At 40.2% G+C, this 15,712-nt stretch overlaps 1 protein-coding gene across 1 annotated transcript in view; it reads left to right on the forward strand.

Annotated features, from left to right (window-relative positions):
* LOC114458835 (extracellular matrix protein FRAS1-like) overlaps nucleotides 1–13,722 on the forward strand; it is a 46,544-nt gene extending 32,822 nt beyond the window's left edge. Inside the window, exons 23-29 of the mRNA XM_028441211.1 lie at nucleotides 791–991; nucleotides 1,075–1,262; nucleotides 1,493–1,768; nucleotides 7,656–7,888; nucleotides 9,582–9,742; nucleotides 10,658–10,872; nucleotides 13,546–13,722. Coding sequence (XP_028297012.1) covers nucleotides 791–991; nucleotides 1,075–1,262; nucleotides 1,493–1,768; nucleotides 7,656–7,888; nucleotides 9,582–9,742; nucleotides 10,658–10,872; nucleotides 13,546–13,722 — 1,451 coding nt within the window. The remainder of the gene's footprint in view (nucleotides 1–790; nucleotides 992–1,074; nucleotides 1,263–1,492; nucleotides 1,769–7,655; nucleotides 7,889–9,581; nucleotides 9,743–10,657; nucleotides 10,873–13,545) is intronic.
* Nucleotides 13,723–15,712: the final 1,990 nt, after the last annotated feature.

Genomic DNA, 15,712 nt, shown 5'->3' on the forward strand with positions numbered 1-15,712 from the left:
AGTAGTGAGTAGTTTAAAGAGTAAATAAACCCCTGCATTCTGCTGAGCTGCCACTAGGGGGAAATGACTTGATTATGGGCGTTACTACTGACCACAGGTAAGACACGCCCACTCACATCTGTGATCACACACACACACACACACACACACACTAAACAGTCTCTGTTCATGGCTGAGCCGCTAACACACACACAGAAAGTTGCACACTTGCGACAATAACTACACACACATTTGCGCACACGCAGACATACACACATGATATGTGTGTGAATACACACATAGCTTAATAATTAAAGCAGAATCAGCTCTTTATAGAAGCTCAGTCACAAACATCTCCACAGTAGAGCATGGAGCTCCTCCCTCCTCTCAGCTTTTATAGGAGGGGCGGGGCCAACAGTGAAAGCGATGACGCAGGGGAATCTAAAGAACCAGTTTCAGCCAATAGAAACCCCTCTAAGGGTTGCAGCGTTCAACCCTTAGAGGGCAGTAACTCTGACATTTTACAACGAAATACGCTTTGGGGTTCAGTTACTCTTTAAAGGTGCAGTCCGCAAATTTCAGATCTCTCTTAAATGGTTTTTTATTATTATTATTTTATTTATTTTTTACCTTGTCTGCACATGACCAACCCCCAACCCCAACGTCCCCCATCTTACCCGTCTCATGTGTAAACATGTTAGCTGCTCATACTCAGTCTGCTAAACCACCAGTGAAGCTCAGACTAAGTCCTGTATATTAATATAATAATGTTCTAATCTAATCATGCTTCATGTTCTCTCCTGTATTTCAGCTCCTACTATTGGCTTTGAGCAGGTGTCCTATCAGGTCAGAGAACCTCCAGGTCCAGATGGAATAGAGGTTCTAACCATTAAAGTGTTGAGAACTGGAGATCTGGAACAAACGTCTAAGGTTCGCTGCAGCACCAGGGACGGATCAGCTCAGTCTGGAGTGGACTACAACCCACGGAGCAGAGTGCTGAAGTTCAGCCCTGGTCTGTTTGAAAACGCTCTGTTATTGACAGTAGCTACATGCTATTAGCATTGTGCTATAATAATAATAATAATTCTGCTCTAGGATTGGACCACATGTTGTTTAAGGTAGAGATTCTGTCCAATGAGGACACAGAGTGGCATGAGTCCTTCTCAGTGGTTCTGGGTCCTGATGATCCAGTGGAGGCGGTGCTAGGAGAGATCACCATGGCAACAGTGACCATTCTAGACCAGGAAGCTTCAGGAAGCCTCATCCTCCCTGTCCCACCTGTTGTGAGTATTAATGAGTATAAATAACGGTGTATTACAACCATATTAAAATAAAAAGAAATCTGAGCTTTACGTGATTAAAGTCTTAATATTTGAGATTAAAGTTGTATCTTTAAAAACTCGTAACGGTACTTCATGTCATCATATCCAGAGTATGTGTGTAAGAGATGACTTCAAATATAAACATGAATATTTATATTACTGCATGTTTATGAACCCTCCTCTGTGTGTAGGTGGTGTCTCTGGCTGACTATGATCATGTGATGGAGGTAACTAAGGAGGGCAGTAAGCGGAGCCCCTCCCCTGGTTACCCTGTGGTGTGTGTGACCCCCTGTGACCCCCACTCCCCCCACTACGCTGTGATGAAGGAGCGCTGTGAGGAGGCTGGTATCAACCACACCATGATCCACTTCTCCTGGGAGGTTTCTGCTCCCACGGACTCCAGCGGAGCTCGTTCTCCTTTAGAGACGGTCACTGACGCTACGCCGTTCACCAGCGTCAACCACATGGTACGTTCTCTGCTCCCTCATAGAAGAGCCCACAATTAACCTTAATACTACAGCTGATCCAAAAACCACATCTGGATCCTCTGCATGAACATAAAACATACCTTTACTTTGTCATTCTAGCACTAAAGTTTAGAGTTTAAAAGCTCTTCAGCTCCACTCTCCAGCCTCATTGGTTTAAATGTTGTAATGAATAAATGAAATCACACATTCTATAACTCTGTAATCCTAAGAAACTATAGAAGCTAAAACTGTAGCTAACCCACATTCACAGCACACACACCACGCCATTATCTTCAAAGAGGTCAACAACTCAGCAAACTCAGCCTTTTTCAGTTTTTCTGCTTCACAAAATAAACACAGATCTCTATAACAAGAGTCTACGTGAAACTATAGGTTGAGCTGAATCCGCTGATATACAGGTCAGGTATTTTACGTACCAAAACACCGCCACAAAAACAGAAAATACACAGAAATAGCAAGTGTTAGGCCAATAAAAAAACATTTCAATGAAATGAAACACCAAGATGGCGCCGCGGATGGTTGCCTCGGTACTGTGCTCTCTCATAGTTGTTGCGTTTTTCTTTATTTTTGTAGTTTCCTGCTCCCCTTCTCTGGTCTCCTTCTTCAGAGAAGAACTATTACACGTAGGACAGTCCTCTGCTGATCTTTTTTCACCGGTTTTCATTGATTCTCACCAGAGGAGCAGCAGCTCTCTATGGAATTTGCAGGAGATGCAGCAGACGGGGTAATCGAGCAGGCGCGCTCGTCAATCTGAGGTGGTGGTGATTACGCACTGCGCTTCCATCCATTCACCTGGTGAATGTCAGGCTCTCTGGCAAATAAAATGGATGAACTGCTGCTTCTAAACACTAGAAACTCAGACTTTTGCAGATCCGCCGCCCTGTGTTTTACTGAAACCTGGCTCAGTGAACTCATCCTGGACAGCTCTTTACATCTACCAGACTTTCAGCTCCTCAGAGCGGACCGTGTAAAAGAGCTCTGTGGGAAGACGAGGGGAGGTGGAATATGCTTTTACATTAACCAAGGTTAATGTACAGATGTTACAGTGTTGAAGCAGACGTGTAGCCCTAATCTGGAGAGTTTTTTCATAAACTGTAAACCGTTTTATTCTCCTCGTTTGTTATGGTCGGTGTTTACATCCCACCAAAAAACATCCAGACTCTTTGCTAATCATTCTAGAGGATTTTAACAGAGCAAATCTAACCCATGAACTCCCTAAATACAGACAACATATAAAGTGTCCCACCAGGGGGGGCTAACACACTGGACCACTGCTACACTGTAATAAAGGATTCATATCACTCTGTTCCCCGTGCAGCTTTGGGGCTCTCTGATCACTGTCTGATTCACCTCATCCTGACCTACAGGCAGAAGTTTAAATCTGCTAAACCTGTAGTAAGGACTGTAAAGAGGTGGACAGAGGAGGAGGAGTTACAGGACTGCTTTGACTGCTCTGATTGGAGGGTTTTTGAAGCTGCATCAGACCTAGATGAACTGACTGACACTGTAACATCTTACATCAGCTTCTGTGAGGACGTGTGTGTGCAGACCAAGACCTTCTGCACATACAACAACAACAAACCCTGGTTCACATTTCAACTCAGGATGCTGAGTCAGGCTAAGGAGGAAGCCTACAGGAGTGGGGACAGGGTCCTGTTTAAGCAGACTAAGTACACACTAACCAAGGAGATCAGAGTAGACAAGAGGTGCTACACTGAGAAGCTAAAACAAAGCTTCTCAGACAAAGTCCCTCCAGAAGTGTGGAAAGGCCTGCGTGAGGTCACTAACTACAGGAAACCCTCCCCCCACCCTGCAGGTAACAAAAGACTGGCTGAAGACCTGAATAGTTTCTACTGCAGGTTTTCACACCCACCCCCCAGCTCATTAGCATCAGCCCATCATTTAGACTCTGCCCTCCCTGCCCCCCCACTTCCCCCACTACCTCACCCTCTGACCCCCCACCTACCCTGAAGATCAGTGACAGAGATGTGTGCCAGCTATTTAAGAAACAAAAGCTCAAAAAGGCTCCAGGACCAGACGGAGTATCTCCCTCCTGCCTGAAAGCCTGTGCTGAGCAGCTGGCACCCATCTTCACACAGATCTTCAACACATCACTGGAGCTGTGTGAAGTACCTTCTGCTTCAAAAGCTCCAGCATCATCTCAGTCCTACAGAAACCTGCCATCACAGGATCAATGACTATCGACCCATTGCTCTGACGTCTGGAGTCATGAAGTCCTTTGAGAGGCTGGTGCTGAGTCACCTGAGGGACATCACAGGACCCCTGCTGGACCCCCTCAAACAGGTCAGTAGAGGATGTAGTCAACATGGGACTGAACTACATCCTCCATCACCTCCACTCCCCAGGGACCTACGCTAGGATCCAGTTTGTGGATTTCAGCTCTGCGTTCAACACCATCATCCTGGACATCCTTCACCAGAAACTCACCCAGCTCACAGTGCCGGCCTCCACCTGTCAGTGGATCACCAACTTCCTGTCTGACAGGAAGCAGCAAGTAAGGCTGGGAAGCATCACATCCAGCACCCGGTCACTCAGCACTGGCGCCCCCCAGGGGTGTGTTCTCTCCCCACTGCTATTCTCCCTCTACACCAATGACTGCACCTCAGGGGACCCCTCTGTGAAACTCCTGAAGTTTGCAGACGACACCACCATCATCGGTCTCATCAGGGATGGGGACGAGTCTGCCTTCAGATGGAGGTGGAACAGCTGAATCTCTGGTGCAGTCAGAAACATCTGGAACTGAACCCGCTCAAGACTGTGGAGATGACAGTGGACTTCAGGAGGAATCCCCTCCCCACTTCCCCCCATACCATTCTGAACAGCACAGTGACGACCATGGACTCTTTCAGTTTCTTGTGATCCACAATCTCACAGGACCTGAAGTGGACCTCCCACAGAAAAAAGGCACAGCAGAGAATCAGAATCAGCTTTATTTGCCAGGTTTAGAACAATACTAGGAATTTGACTTTGTAGTTGCAGCAAACGAATGCACAACACACCAGAGCAGCCATTTGCACCGCCCTCATATTTAGGTGAAAAAGGGATAAAAACAGGAGAGGTGAGGGGGAAAACGGCCAGTTTGAGACTGGTTTCCCTAAACAGAGAAGGCAGTGTAAAACCAGGAAAAAAAATGCCTCAGCAAACATAAATTTAAGCAGACACAGTCATAGAACATGAGTCCAGGCACGTGGGTAGGGTTGGGTAGGAGGTGGGCTGGGGGAGGGGGTCTGGGCTGGTAGGAGAACAGGATTCCAGCCATTTGGGGACATGGACGTGCTGCCGATGGGCGCTGCAACTACGGCTCCATGTAGCACGGATGGGAGGGAGGTGGGTAGATGGCCGACGAAGGCATTTGAATTTGAAGAACTGTAGCTGCGCTGACAACAGCCAGATAACATGTGGCAACAGTTTGGCATCAACAGTTGCAGATGGGAATGTACGGAAGGAGCAGGGGGAGGGAGTGGGGGGTAAGAGCCGCCGTCTGCAGAAACTTCCTGGTGATAAGAGATGAGACAACCTTGGCTTTAGCCTTGGCTAGCTGGGGAGCCAGAAATCACTGGCACCTTTCCCAAAACAGTCGCCAGCGTACTACGGACTTTTCGATAGATTAGGAAGCCACCAGCCGATCAGCAGCATGCCTACTATCATTATTCCAATCATGTAGATGTCCTCCACGTCTTTCACGGAAAGAATCGACAGACACACAACTCACCACTTGTTTCAAGGGTCAAGTGCGTATCCAGCAGCAAACGTCCCGTTTGGACATGCGGGTTCACCACCCCTGGTTCTTTTTGTCGAAAAAATCTGGTCGATAGCACTGAGAGACCAACTATTTAATTCCATTATTCCGGTTTTGGATGAGTTGCAGAGAGAGACTCTTGTTAGGCTCACAGGACCAGACAAAGCAGCAGCTGGGAGAGAGATAAGAAAGGAAGGGAGGGAGAAACAGAGTGCGACTGCCTTCGTCGAGAAGCAGAAGGAGAAGTACAGAGGAAGTACTTCCTGTAACAGCTGAGGAAGTTCAACCTGCCCCAGGAGCTGCTGATCATGTTCTACACCTCCATCATTCAGTCTGTTCTGTGCACCTCCATCACTGTCTGGTTTGGATCTACAACCAAACTAGACAAACACAGACTACAAAGGATAGTCAGGACTGTAGAAAAGATCATTAGTGTTGATCTGCCCTCCATCCAAGACTTATACCTGTCCAGGGTCAGGAAACGGGCAGGTAACATCACTGCAGACCCCTTCCACCCTGGACACAATCTGTTCAAACTCCTCCCCTCAGGCAGACGTGACAGATCACTGTATGCCAAAACAAACCGCCATAAAAACAGCTTGTTCCCCCAGGCTGTTACTGTGATCAACACTAAACAGTCAAAGAGTGTCAGACATGTAACAACCCTGGAACTAAACACGTAACAACCCTGGAACTAAACATGTAACAACCCTGGAACTAAACACGTAACAACCCTGGAACTAAACACGTAACAAACCTGGAACTAAACACGTAACAACCCTGGAACTAAACATGTAACAACCCTGGAACTAAACATGTAACAACCCTGGAACTAAACACGTAACAACTGTTACGGCTGAATTTACGGTTGACCTCATTTGAAGACATGATTCATTGCTCTGGTTGAATGATGGAGTCCAGGAGAAGCATTGATGATTTTATATAAAAAATAGTTTATTCTAAACTAAGAAAAAAGGTACAAGATGGAAACAAAAATGGTGAACCCCTGGCCAGGCGATCCAAAGACAGAGTGACGAGACACAATATTAAAGCCACGTATATCTCCCCTTAGTTCCCCCCTCCCTCCTCCCCCCCCGAGAGATAGGGATAGAGACAGAGAGAAGGAGGGAGGGCAGGAGATGGAAAGAGAGACAGTTTTACTCCTCGAGTCAAAACAGTTCGCTCCCCGTTATCTGATTGCTATGGAAACGGAGGTGTGTGCGAACTATGTGTTTGTGTGAATGAATGAATGTGTATGGGGTGTGCTATGTGAGTGTGTGTGTCTGTCCTTGTGGTTGTTTTGGAACTTTGGACAGGCTGTTCTGACCCAGAGTGAAGACAAGTTAAAGTTGAAGACATGAGAAATCACACAATGAAAAGTTACACCCCAAGGCTTAAGGATTAAAATATATAAGTAATTATATTATTAAGCATAACTAATTATTCTGCCCCAACACAACCCTGGAACTAAACACGTAACAACCCTGGAAAAAAACATGGAAAAACCTTGGAACTAAACATGGAAAAACCCTGGAACTAAACACGTAACAAACCTGGAACTAAACACGTAACAACCCTGGAACTAAACATGTAACAACCCTGGAACTAAACATGTAACAACCCTGGAACTAAACACGTAATAACCCTGAAACTAAACATGTAACAACCCTGGAACTAAACATGTAATAACCCTGAAACTAAACATGTAATAACCCTGAAACTAAACATGTAACAACCCTGGAACTAAACACGTAACAACCCAGGAACTAAACACGTAACAACCCTGGAAAAAAACATGGAAAAACCTTGGAACTAAACATGGAAAAACCCTGGAACTAAACATGTACCAACCGATTATTATTATTATTATTATCTTGACATATTATTTTATTTAGTTTAGCACATATTAGTCTTTAACTACTGTTTATATATATGTTTATATTTCTCTAGTTGATTATTATTTAATGTTTACATTATTAGAGAGAGCACAGTTCACCAAGTCAAATTCTTGTGTGTATAACATACATTACATGATCAATAATGTTGATTCTGATTTGAACTTTTTTAATGCTATACATTAGCGGCTAACACATATATTTTTCTCAGGTTCTGGACAGTATTTATTTTAGTCGTCGGTTCCATGTTCGATGTGTGGCTCAAGCCAAGGACAAAGTCGGCCATCTTGGAACTCCTCTAAGGAGCAACATCGTCACCATTGGTACCGATGGTTCTATCTGTCACACACCAATCACCACAGGGAGTACCAGGGGCTTCCAGGCTCAGTCCTTCATCGCTAGACTCAAATATCTGGACGTGAAGCAGAAGGAACATCCCAACAGGTCTGTACTGGTCACTAGTTTCATTAGTTTCACTAATTAACTAAGTTAGTTTCACTACATCATGTTCATACACTGGACCTAAATATAAAAGCAACATGTGTTTTTGCTCCTATTTTCCATGAGCTGAACTCAAAGATCTAAAACATTGTCTATAAACACTAAAGACATGTTTATCTCAGATATTGTTGATAAATGTGTGTAATGTGTGCTAATGAACAGAGATAATCCCTCCCACCTCACAGGTGTAGCGTATCAACATACTGATTAGACAGCATGATTAGTGCACAGGTGTGCCTCAGGGTGGCCACAATAAAAGGCCACTCTAAAAATGTTCAGTTCGCTTTATTGGGGGTCCAGGAGGGTATCTGGTGTGATCATCATTTAACTCACGCAGTGCAACACATCTCCTTCACATGGAGTTGATCAGGTTATTGATTGTGGTCTATGGAAGGTTGGTTCACTCCTTCAAGTTGCTGGATATTAGCAGGAAGTGGAACATGCTGTGGTATCCGCCCATCAGAGCATCCCAAACGTGTTCAATGGGTCACATTCAACAACTGGGATGTTTTCAGCATCAGGAATTGTGTTTGAATCCTAGCAACATGAGGCTGTGCATTATCATGGTGCAACATGAGGCCGTGCATTATCATGGTGCAACATGAGGCCGTGCATTATCATGGTGCAACATGAGGCCGTGCATTATCATGGTGCAACATGAGGCCGTGCATTATCATGGTGCAACATGAGGCCGTGCATTATCATGGTGCAACATGAGGTCGTGCATTATCATGCTGCAACATGAGGTGATGGTTGTGGATGATTGACACAACAATCGGCCTCAGGATCTGGTCACAGTATCTCTATGAATTCAAAATACCATCAATAAAATGCACCTGTGGTGGTTGTCCATAACATACCATAACTCCACCCCCACCATGGGCCACTCCATCCACAATGATGACATCAGCAAACCGCTCACCCACACCACGCCACACACGCTGTCTGCATCTGCCCTGAACCATTAAAACCAGGATTCATCCATGAAGAGAACATCTCTCCAATGTGCCAGATACCATCTAATGTGAGCATTTAACCACTCAAGTGGGTTAAGATGATGAACAGTTTGAGCAGAAGTTCTTTGGTTATTCACAGTGACTGTAGCAGCAGCTGTCCTGGTGACTGGTCTCAGACCTTCATGGAGGTGAACATGTTGGATGTGGAGGTCCTGGACTGGTGTGGTTACACGTGGTGTGTGGTTGTGAGGCCGGTTGGATGAACTGCCTAATTCTCTGAAACTTCTTTAAAGATGACTAATGGTAGAGACATGAACATTGACAGCTGTGGTGGACATTCCTGCAGTTAGCATGATAATTACACGCTCCCTCAGAACTAACGACATCTGTGACATTGTGCTGTGATTAAAGTCAAGATTTTTAGAGTGGCCTTTTATTGTGGCCACCCTGAGGCACACCTGTGCACTAACCATACTGTCTAATCAGTGTATTGATATGCTACACCTGTGAGGTGGGAGGGATTATCTCTGAGATAAACATGTCTTTAGTGATTATAGACAATGTTTTAGATCTTTGAGTTCAGCTCATGGAAAATAGAAGGAAAAACACAAGTGTTACATTAATATTTTGGTTTATTGTATGTTTTAAACTTTGTCAATAATCTGATCTTTTCTCTGCAGTATTCACGTGTCAGTGCAGATTCCTCACCAGGACGGAATGCTTCCATTAATCTCCACCATGCCTCTGCACAACCTGCACTTCCTGTTGTCTGAGTCCATCTATAGACAGCAGCATGTGTGTTCTAACCTGGTCAATATGAAGGATCTACAGGGGCTTTCTGGTTAGTTACATGATGCATCCTGGACAGATCAATGGACCTGATTGGGTTTAATGAAGCAGGTTTTTAATCAGAGGGTCATTGGTTCTAATCCCACCTGGTTCATCACTGTGGGATGTTCATCAGTCCTCTAATTCTATAACTCTATAACTCTATAACTCTATAACTCTATAACTGTATAACTCTATAACTCTATAACTCTCTAACTCTCTAACTCTAACTCTCTAACTCTATAACTCTATAACTGTATAACTGTATAACTGTATAACTCTATAACTCTCTAACTCTCTAACTCTATAACTCTAACTGATTGTGTTTACATTGCTCTAGATAAAAGCATCTGATAAATAAAATTTTATTAAAATTTTAATAAAATTGTAATAAAATTGTAATAAAATTGTAATAAGCTACTTCTTAATGCTACTTTTAACAAATAGTTTAACAGTATAACTGGGAGAACAAACACAGATGGTTATATTATTTTGTAACAAGCCTTTTATTTTCACCTTAATGTAGTTTTATAGTTTATTGATTATATATGTGTGCAAACATTTCTATTTTGATCAAAGTTTAGGTAATAAAACACATTTATGATTTCCATCTAATTAATACATTTAATATCTACTTAATACATTTAATATCTACTTAATAGATTTAATATCTGTTTTTATCATGTATCACATTCACTAAACTACTGGTTGACCCTGTGCTTTCATTTTATAGTTCTTTGTTAAACAAGGCTAATATATAGATATTATACACAGAGAAACTCAATGTGCAACACATACACGTTAATGGCAACATGTTTGTTAAATATGTGTTGCTAGGTGTGTACATTGTCACCCTGGTTAATAAAGGAAGGTTAAATGTTCATTTATTCCAGTTCTAAACCCTTTATTTCTGTCATGTTTCTATCAGGTTCTGGTTTCCTAGACGACGTGTCCTATGACAGCATCTCTCTAGGACCAGGGTATGACAGACCCTATCAGTTCAACCCCAACGTCCGTGAGACGAGAAGCATTCAGCTCTACAAACACCTGAATCTGAAGAGCTGTATTTGGACCTTTGATGCTTATTATGACATGACTGAGCTCATAGACGTGTGTGGAGGCTCCGTTACAGCTGATTTTCAGGTATTTAACCATTTATTGACTTTTTTCACTATAAACCTTTCCAACCTTTTCTCAGACTAAACACTATTATTACTGTACATTATTTTAGCGTGTTTCCCACTTCAAATGAAGGTGAACTTTAAAGCCCCCCTGCCCCCCATTGCCCCCCAAATAATCCTGATAAATAACACATTTTCACATTTATTAAACTAACAGAACAAATAACTTAATATTTCATAATGAATCAAAACTACATTAAATTAATCACCTGCATAAAAAACTAATGTAAAAATACAAGAAATAACCAAACGTTTTTTACAATCGGTGCCAAAAAGCTTCAGAAAACAAGTAGTGAAATTCAGTGCATGTATTAATGGGGTCATTACGTAAAATTGACTTTTTCAAGATTAATATCATGTTATTATGTCATTCCCTCATTAAAAACATACCTGGACTGTTGTCGTGGTTCATTCATGTCTGTTTGAGTCACCGCCCATCGCTCCACAGTAGAGCCCCTCCCCCGCGTCTCGAGCAGGCAGCAGCACAGCGTTTTATTGTAAAACAGAGCTTTATAATGATGTATGTGACTTCATAGCAACATGTAGCTTCATAATGTAACATAACTGTTGATCCACTTACATCTGAGATGGTTTTCTGATACTGTTCTCCAGTGGTTTACCTCTTATATTAATAGAAGAACCTTTAATGTTACTATTAATGATGTAATGTCTAATATGTCCAACCTGTCATGTGGAGTAGCCCAGGGCTCTGTTCTGGTTCCTGTTTAGTTTTTATTGTATCTGATGCCTCTTGGTCGGTTGATCCATGGTTTTAAAAATATATCTTATCATTTTTATGCTGATGATATCCAGTTGTTCTGCTCCTTTAATGACTCAGCGTTTCACTTTTTATCAGAGATCTTAGACTGTATATCCTGTATCAAAAACTGGTTGTCATCAAATGATCTCCAGATAAATGAAACATAAACTCTGATCATGTGATTAAAAGTCTCTTGGTGATCTGGGCTCATCTGTTAAAACCTTGTGTTTGATCAGTTCATGTCTTTGGAGGGTCACTGTCATCTACTGACTAAAAACTGTTTTATCATCTAACAAATATCTCTAAAGTCAGACATTTATTATTAAAATCAGATCTAGAACTGGTCATACACACATTTATATCATCACACATTAACTATTGTAATTTTAATGTTTTAATAAGTCGACCCTAAACAGACTCCAGATCGTACAGACGCTGCTGTCAGACTTTTAACTGGTGCTTCTAGAACATCCCACATTACCACCATTCTTTCTACTCTGCACTGGTTCTAGTGAAGTTTAGAATAAACTATAAATATTAGTTATTACATTACATGAGCGTTACATGGTCAGACCCCTCAATATATCTCAGACTTGTTGTACCCCTACACTTCAGGGTGAAGTCTTCAGTCTTCAGACCAGGGTCTCCTAAAGACCCTAAAACTAAATGTAAAACCAGAGGAGACCTGGTGTTCCAGACTCTGGAATAACCTGCACCAGTCTCTCAGGGAGCTCAACTGTGTGGTCTATGTGAACGCCATGTGTCCGTCAGTGACCAGGAACCATGTCGTAGACACGCCCCCACGCTTTCTGAATAGTTTATGGTCCTCAAAAAGAGGGAAACATTGTTATTGGATTGGATTATTATTCTTTCTTTCCTTATTCCTGTGTCAGAACCAACTCTCCTACTTTTCACCTACTGAACCATTATGTAGAGTCTCAAAAATTAATCTCGTCTTTTTCTGATTTAAAAAATGCAAAAATGTGACTCACCAGCGCCCCCAAGTAAATGCCAAAAAAATTCATTCATCATAGAATCGTGAAAATTGACACAGAAGTAGACCATGACAAGACAAGTAGAAAATGTTATTAAGACCAGGCCAAAAAATACACAAGAAGTCCAGAATCTTGAATTTAAAAATGAAAATTGCATAATTGTTAATTTAACGTATTTCTCCTAAAACGTTTCACTGAGGTTCAAAATCACTGGAGATCATCTAGAGACGTGGGACGTCAAGACTGATTCATGGGTTTTTGATAACCTTTGCAGGGCGGAGCCAAGAATCTTGGGCAGAAATGACAAAATATAACATTTTTTGAAAATGCCTCATTTGCACATACGAACTTTGATTTGTGTCAAACATAAATCAGTTGTTAAACTAAAGCAGCTCAATGTGGAAAAACGGACATTGGTGCGTTAGCGCCCCCTACATTTTGTGTTAAAGCGGTGCAGTTTGGTGAAGGCGGTGTGACACCGTTAATGAACTAGTGACACGTGTTGTAACAAATGTAGAATGAGTCAATGTCAGAATTTAAAACATTAATCTTTATTTTAAACAGAATTCCAGGGGTCACAGTGGGGTTCATTGTGTCCTTGGGCAAGGCACTTCACCCACATTGTCTAGTATGAATGTAGTGTGTGAGTGAGTGCTGGTGGGAGGGGCCTATGGTTCACTATGACAGACTCACTTATGTCAGTCTGCCCCAGGACAGATGTGGCTACAATAGTAGCTTACCACCACTAAGTGTGGAATGAAAGAATAATGTCTTCATTCTGTAAAGTGACTTTGAGTGTCTATGATAGTGTTATATAAAATTAATGCATTATAATAATAATAATAATAATAATAACAATTATTTGTGTTTTGTTTTGTAGGTTCGAGACTCAGCTCAGTCGTTCCTAACGGTTCAGGTTCCACTCTATGTTTCATACATCTATGTAACAGCTCCCAGAGGATGGGCCTCGTTAGAACACCACACTGAGATGGAGTTCTCCTTCTTCTACGACACCGTGCTCTGGAGGACAGGTCAGTCTAATATTAATAAACAATAACTAATAAATATAATGAAGATATAAAAGTAACATGTAACAGTTACTGTATATACTGTGGTTTAGGGGGTTCGTGTTTGCTTGTTATTTGCTAAGTGGCTAATGTTGTGTATTTGTTGTGTATTTGTTGTGTATTTGTTGTGTATTTATTGTGTATTTGTTGTGTATTTATTTTGCATTTATTGTGTATTTGTTGTGTATTTGTTGTGTATTTATTGTGTATTTGTTGTGTATTTGTTGTGTATTTATTGTGTATTTGTTGTGTATTTATTGTGTATTTGTTGTGTATTTATTGTGTATTTATTGTGTATTTGTTGTGTATTTGTTGTGTATTTATTGTGTATTTGTTGTGTATTTGTTGTGTATTTATTGTGTATTTATTGTGTATTTGTTGTGTATTTATTGTGTATTTGTTGTGTATTTGTTGTGTATTTATTGTGTATTTGTTGTGTATTTGTTGTGTATTTATTGTGTATTTATTGTGTATTTGTTGTGTATTTGTTGTGTATTTATTGTGTATTTGTTGTGTATTTATTGTGTATTTGTTGTGCATTTATTGTGTATTTATTGTGTATTTGTTGTGTATTTATTTTGTATTTATTGTGTATTTGTTGTGTATTTATTGTGTATTTATTGTGTATTTGTTGTGTATTTGTTGTGTATTTGTTGTGTATTTATTGTGTATTTGTTGTGTATTTGTTGTGTATTTGTTGTGTATTTGTTGTGTATTTATTGTGTATTTATTGTGTATTTGTTGTGTATTTGTTGTGTATTTGTTGTGTATTTGTTGTGTATTTATTGTGTATTTGTTGTGTATTTATTGTGTATTTGTTGTGTATTTATTGTGTATTTGTTGTGTATTTGTCGTGTATTTGTCGTGTATTTGTCGTGTATTTGTCGTGTATTTGTCGTGTATTTGTCGTGTATTTATTGTGTATTTGTTGTGTATTTGTTGTGTATTTGTTGTGTATTTGTTGTGTATTTGTTGTGTATTTATTTTGTATTTATTGTGTATTTGTTGTGTATTTATTGTGTATTTATTTTGTATTTGTTGTGTATTTGTCGTGTATTTGTCGTGTATTTGTCGTGTATTTGTCGTGTATTTGTCGTGTATTTGTCGTGTATTTATTGTGTATTTATTGTGTATTTGTTGTGTATTTGTTGTGTATTTATTGTGTATTTATTGTGTATTTATTGTGTATTTGTTGTGTATTTGTTGTGTATTTATTGTGTATTTGTTGTGTATTTATTGTGTATTTGTTGTGTATTTGTTGTGTATTTGTTGTGTATTTATTGTGTATTTGTTGTGTATTTGTTGTGTATTTGTTGTGTATTTGTTGTGTATTATTGTGTATTTGTGTGTATTTGTTGGTATTTGTTGTGTATTTGTTGTGTATTTATTGTGTATTGTTGTGTATTTGTTTGTGTATTTGTTGTGTAATTTATTGTGTATTTGTTGTGTACTTTTTGTTGTGTATTTGTTGTGTATTTGTTGTGTATTGTTTGTTGTGTGTTTGTTGTGTATTTATTGTGTATTTATTGTGTATTTGTTGTGTATTTGTTTTGTATTTGTTGTGTATTTGTTGTGTATTTATTGTGTATTTGTTGTGTATTTGTTGTGTATTTGTTGTGTATTTATTGTGTATTTGTTGTGTATTTATTGTGTATTTATTGTGTATTTGTTTTGTATTTGTTGTGTATTTATTGTGTATTTGTTGTGTATTTGTTGTGTGTTTGTTGTGTATTTATTGTGTATTTATTGTGTATTTATTGTGTATTTGTTGTGTATTATTGTGTTATTTGTTGTGTATTTATTGTGTATTTATTGTGTATTTGTTGGTATTTATTGTGTATTTATTGTGTATTTGTTGTGTATTTATTGTGTATTTGTTGTGTATTTGTTGTGTATTTATTGTGTATTTGTTGTGTATTTGTTGTGTATTTGTTGTGTATTTGTTGTGTATTTATTGTGTATTTATTGTGTATTTGTTGT

The sequence above is a fragment of the Gouania willdenowi genome, unplaced genomic scaffold, assembly GCF_900634775.1.
Source record: "Gouania willdenowi unplaced genomic scaffold, fGouWil2.1 scaffold_196_arrow_ctg1, whole genome shotgun sequence".
NCBI classification, from domain to species: domain Eukaryota; kingdom Metazoa; phylum Chordata; class Actinopteri; order Blenniiformes; family Gobiesocidae; genus Gouania; species Gouania willdenowi.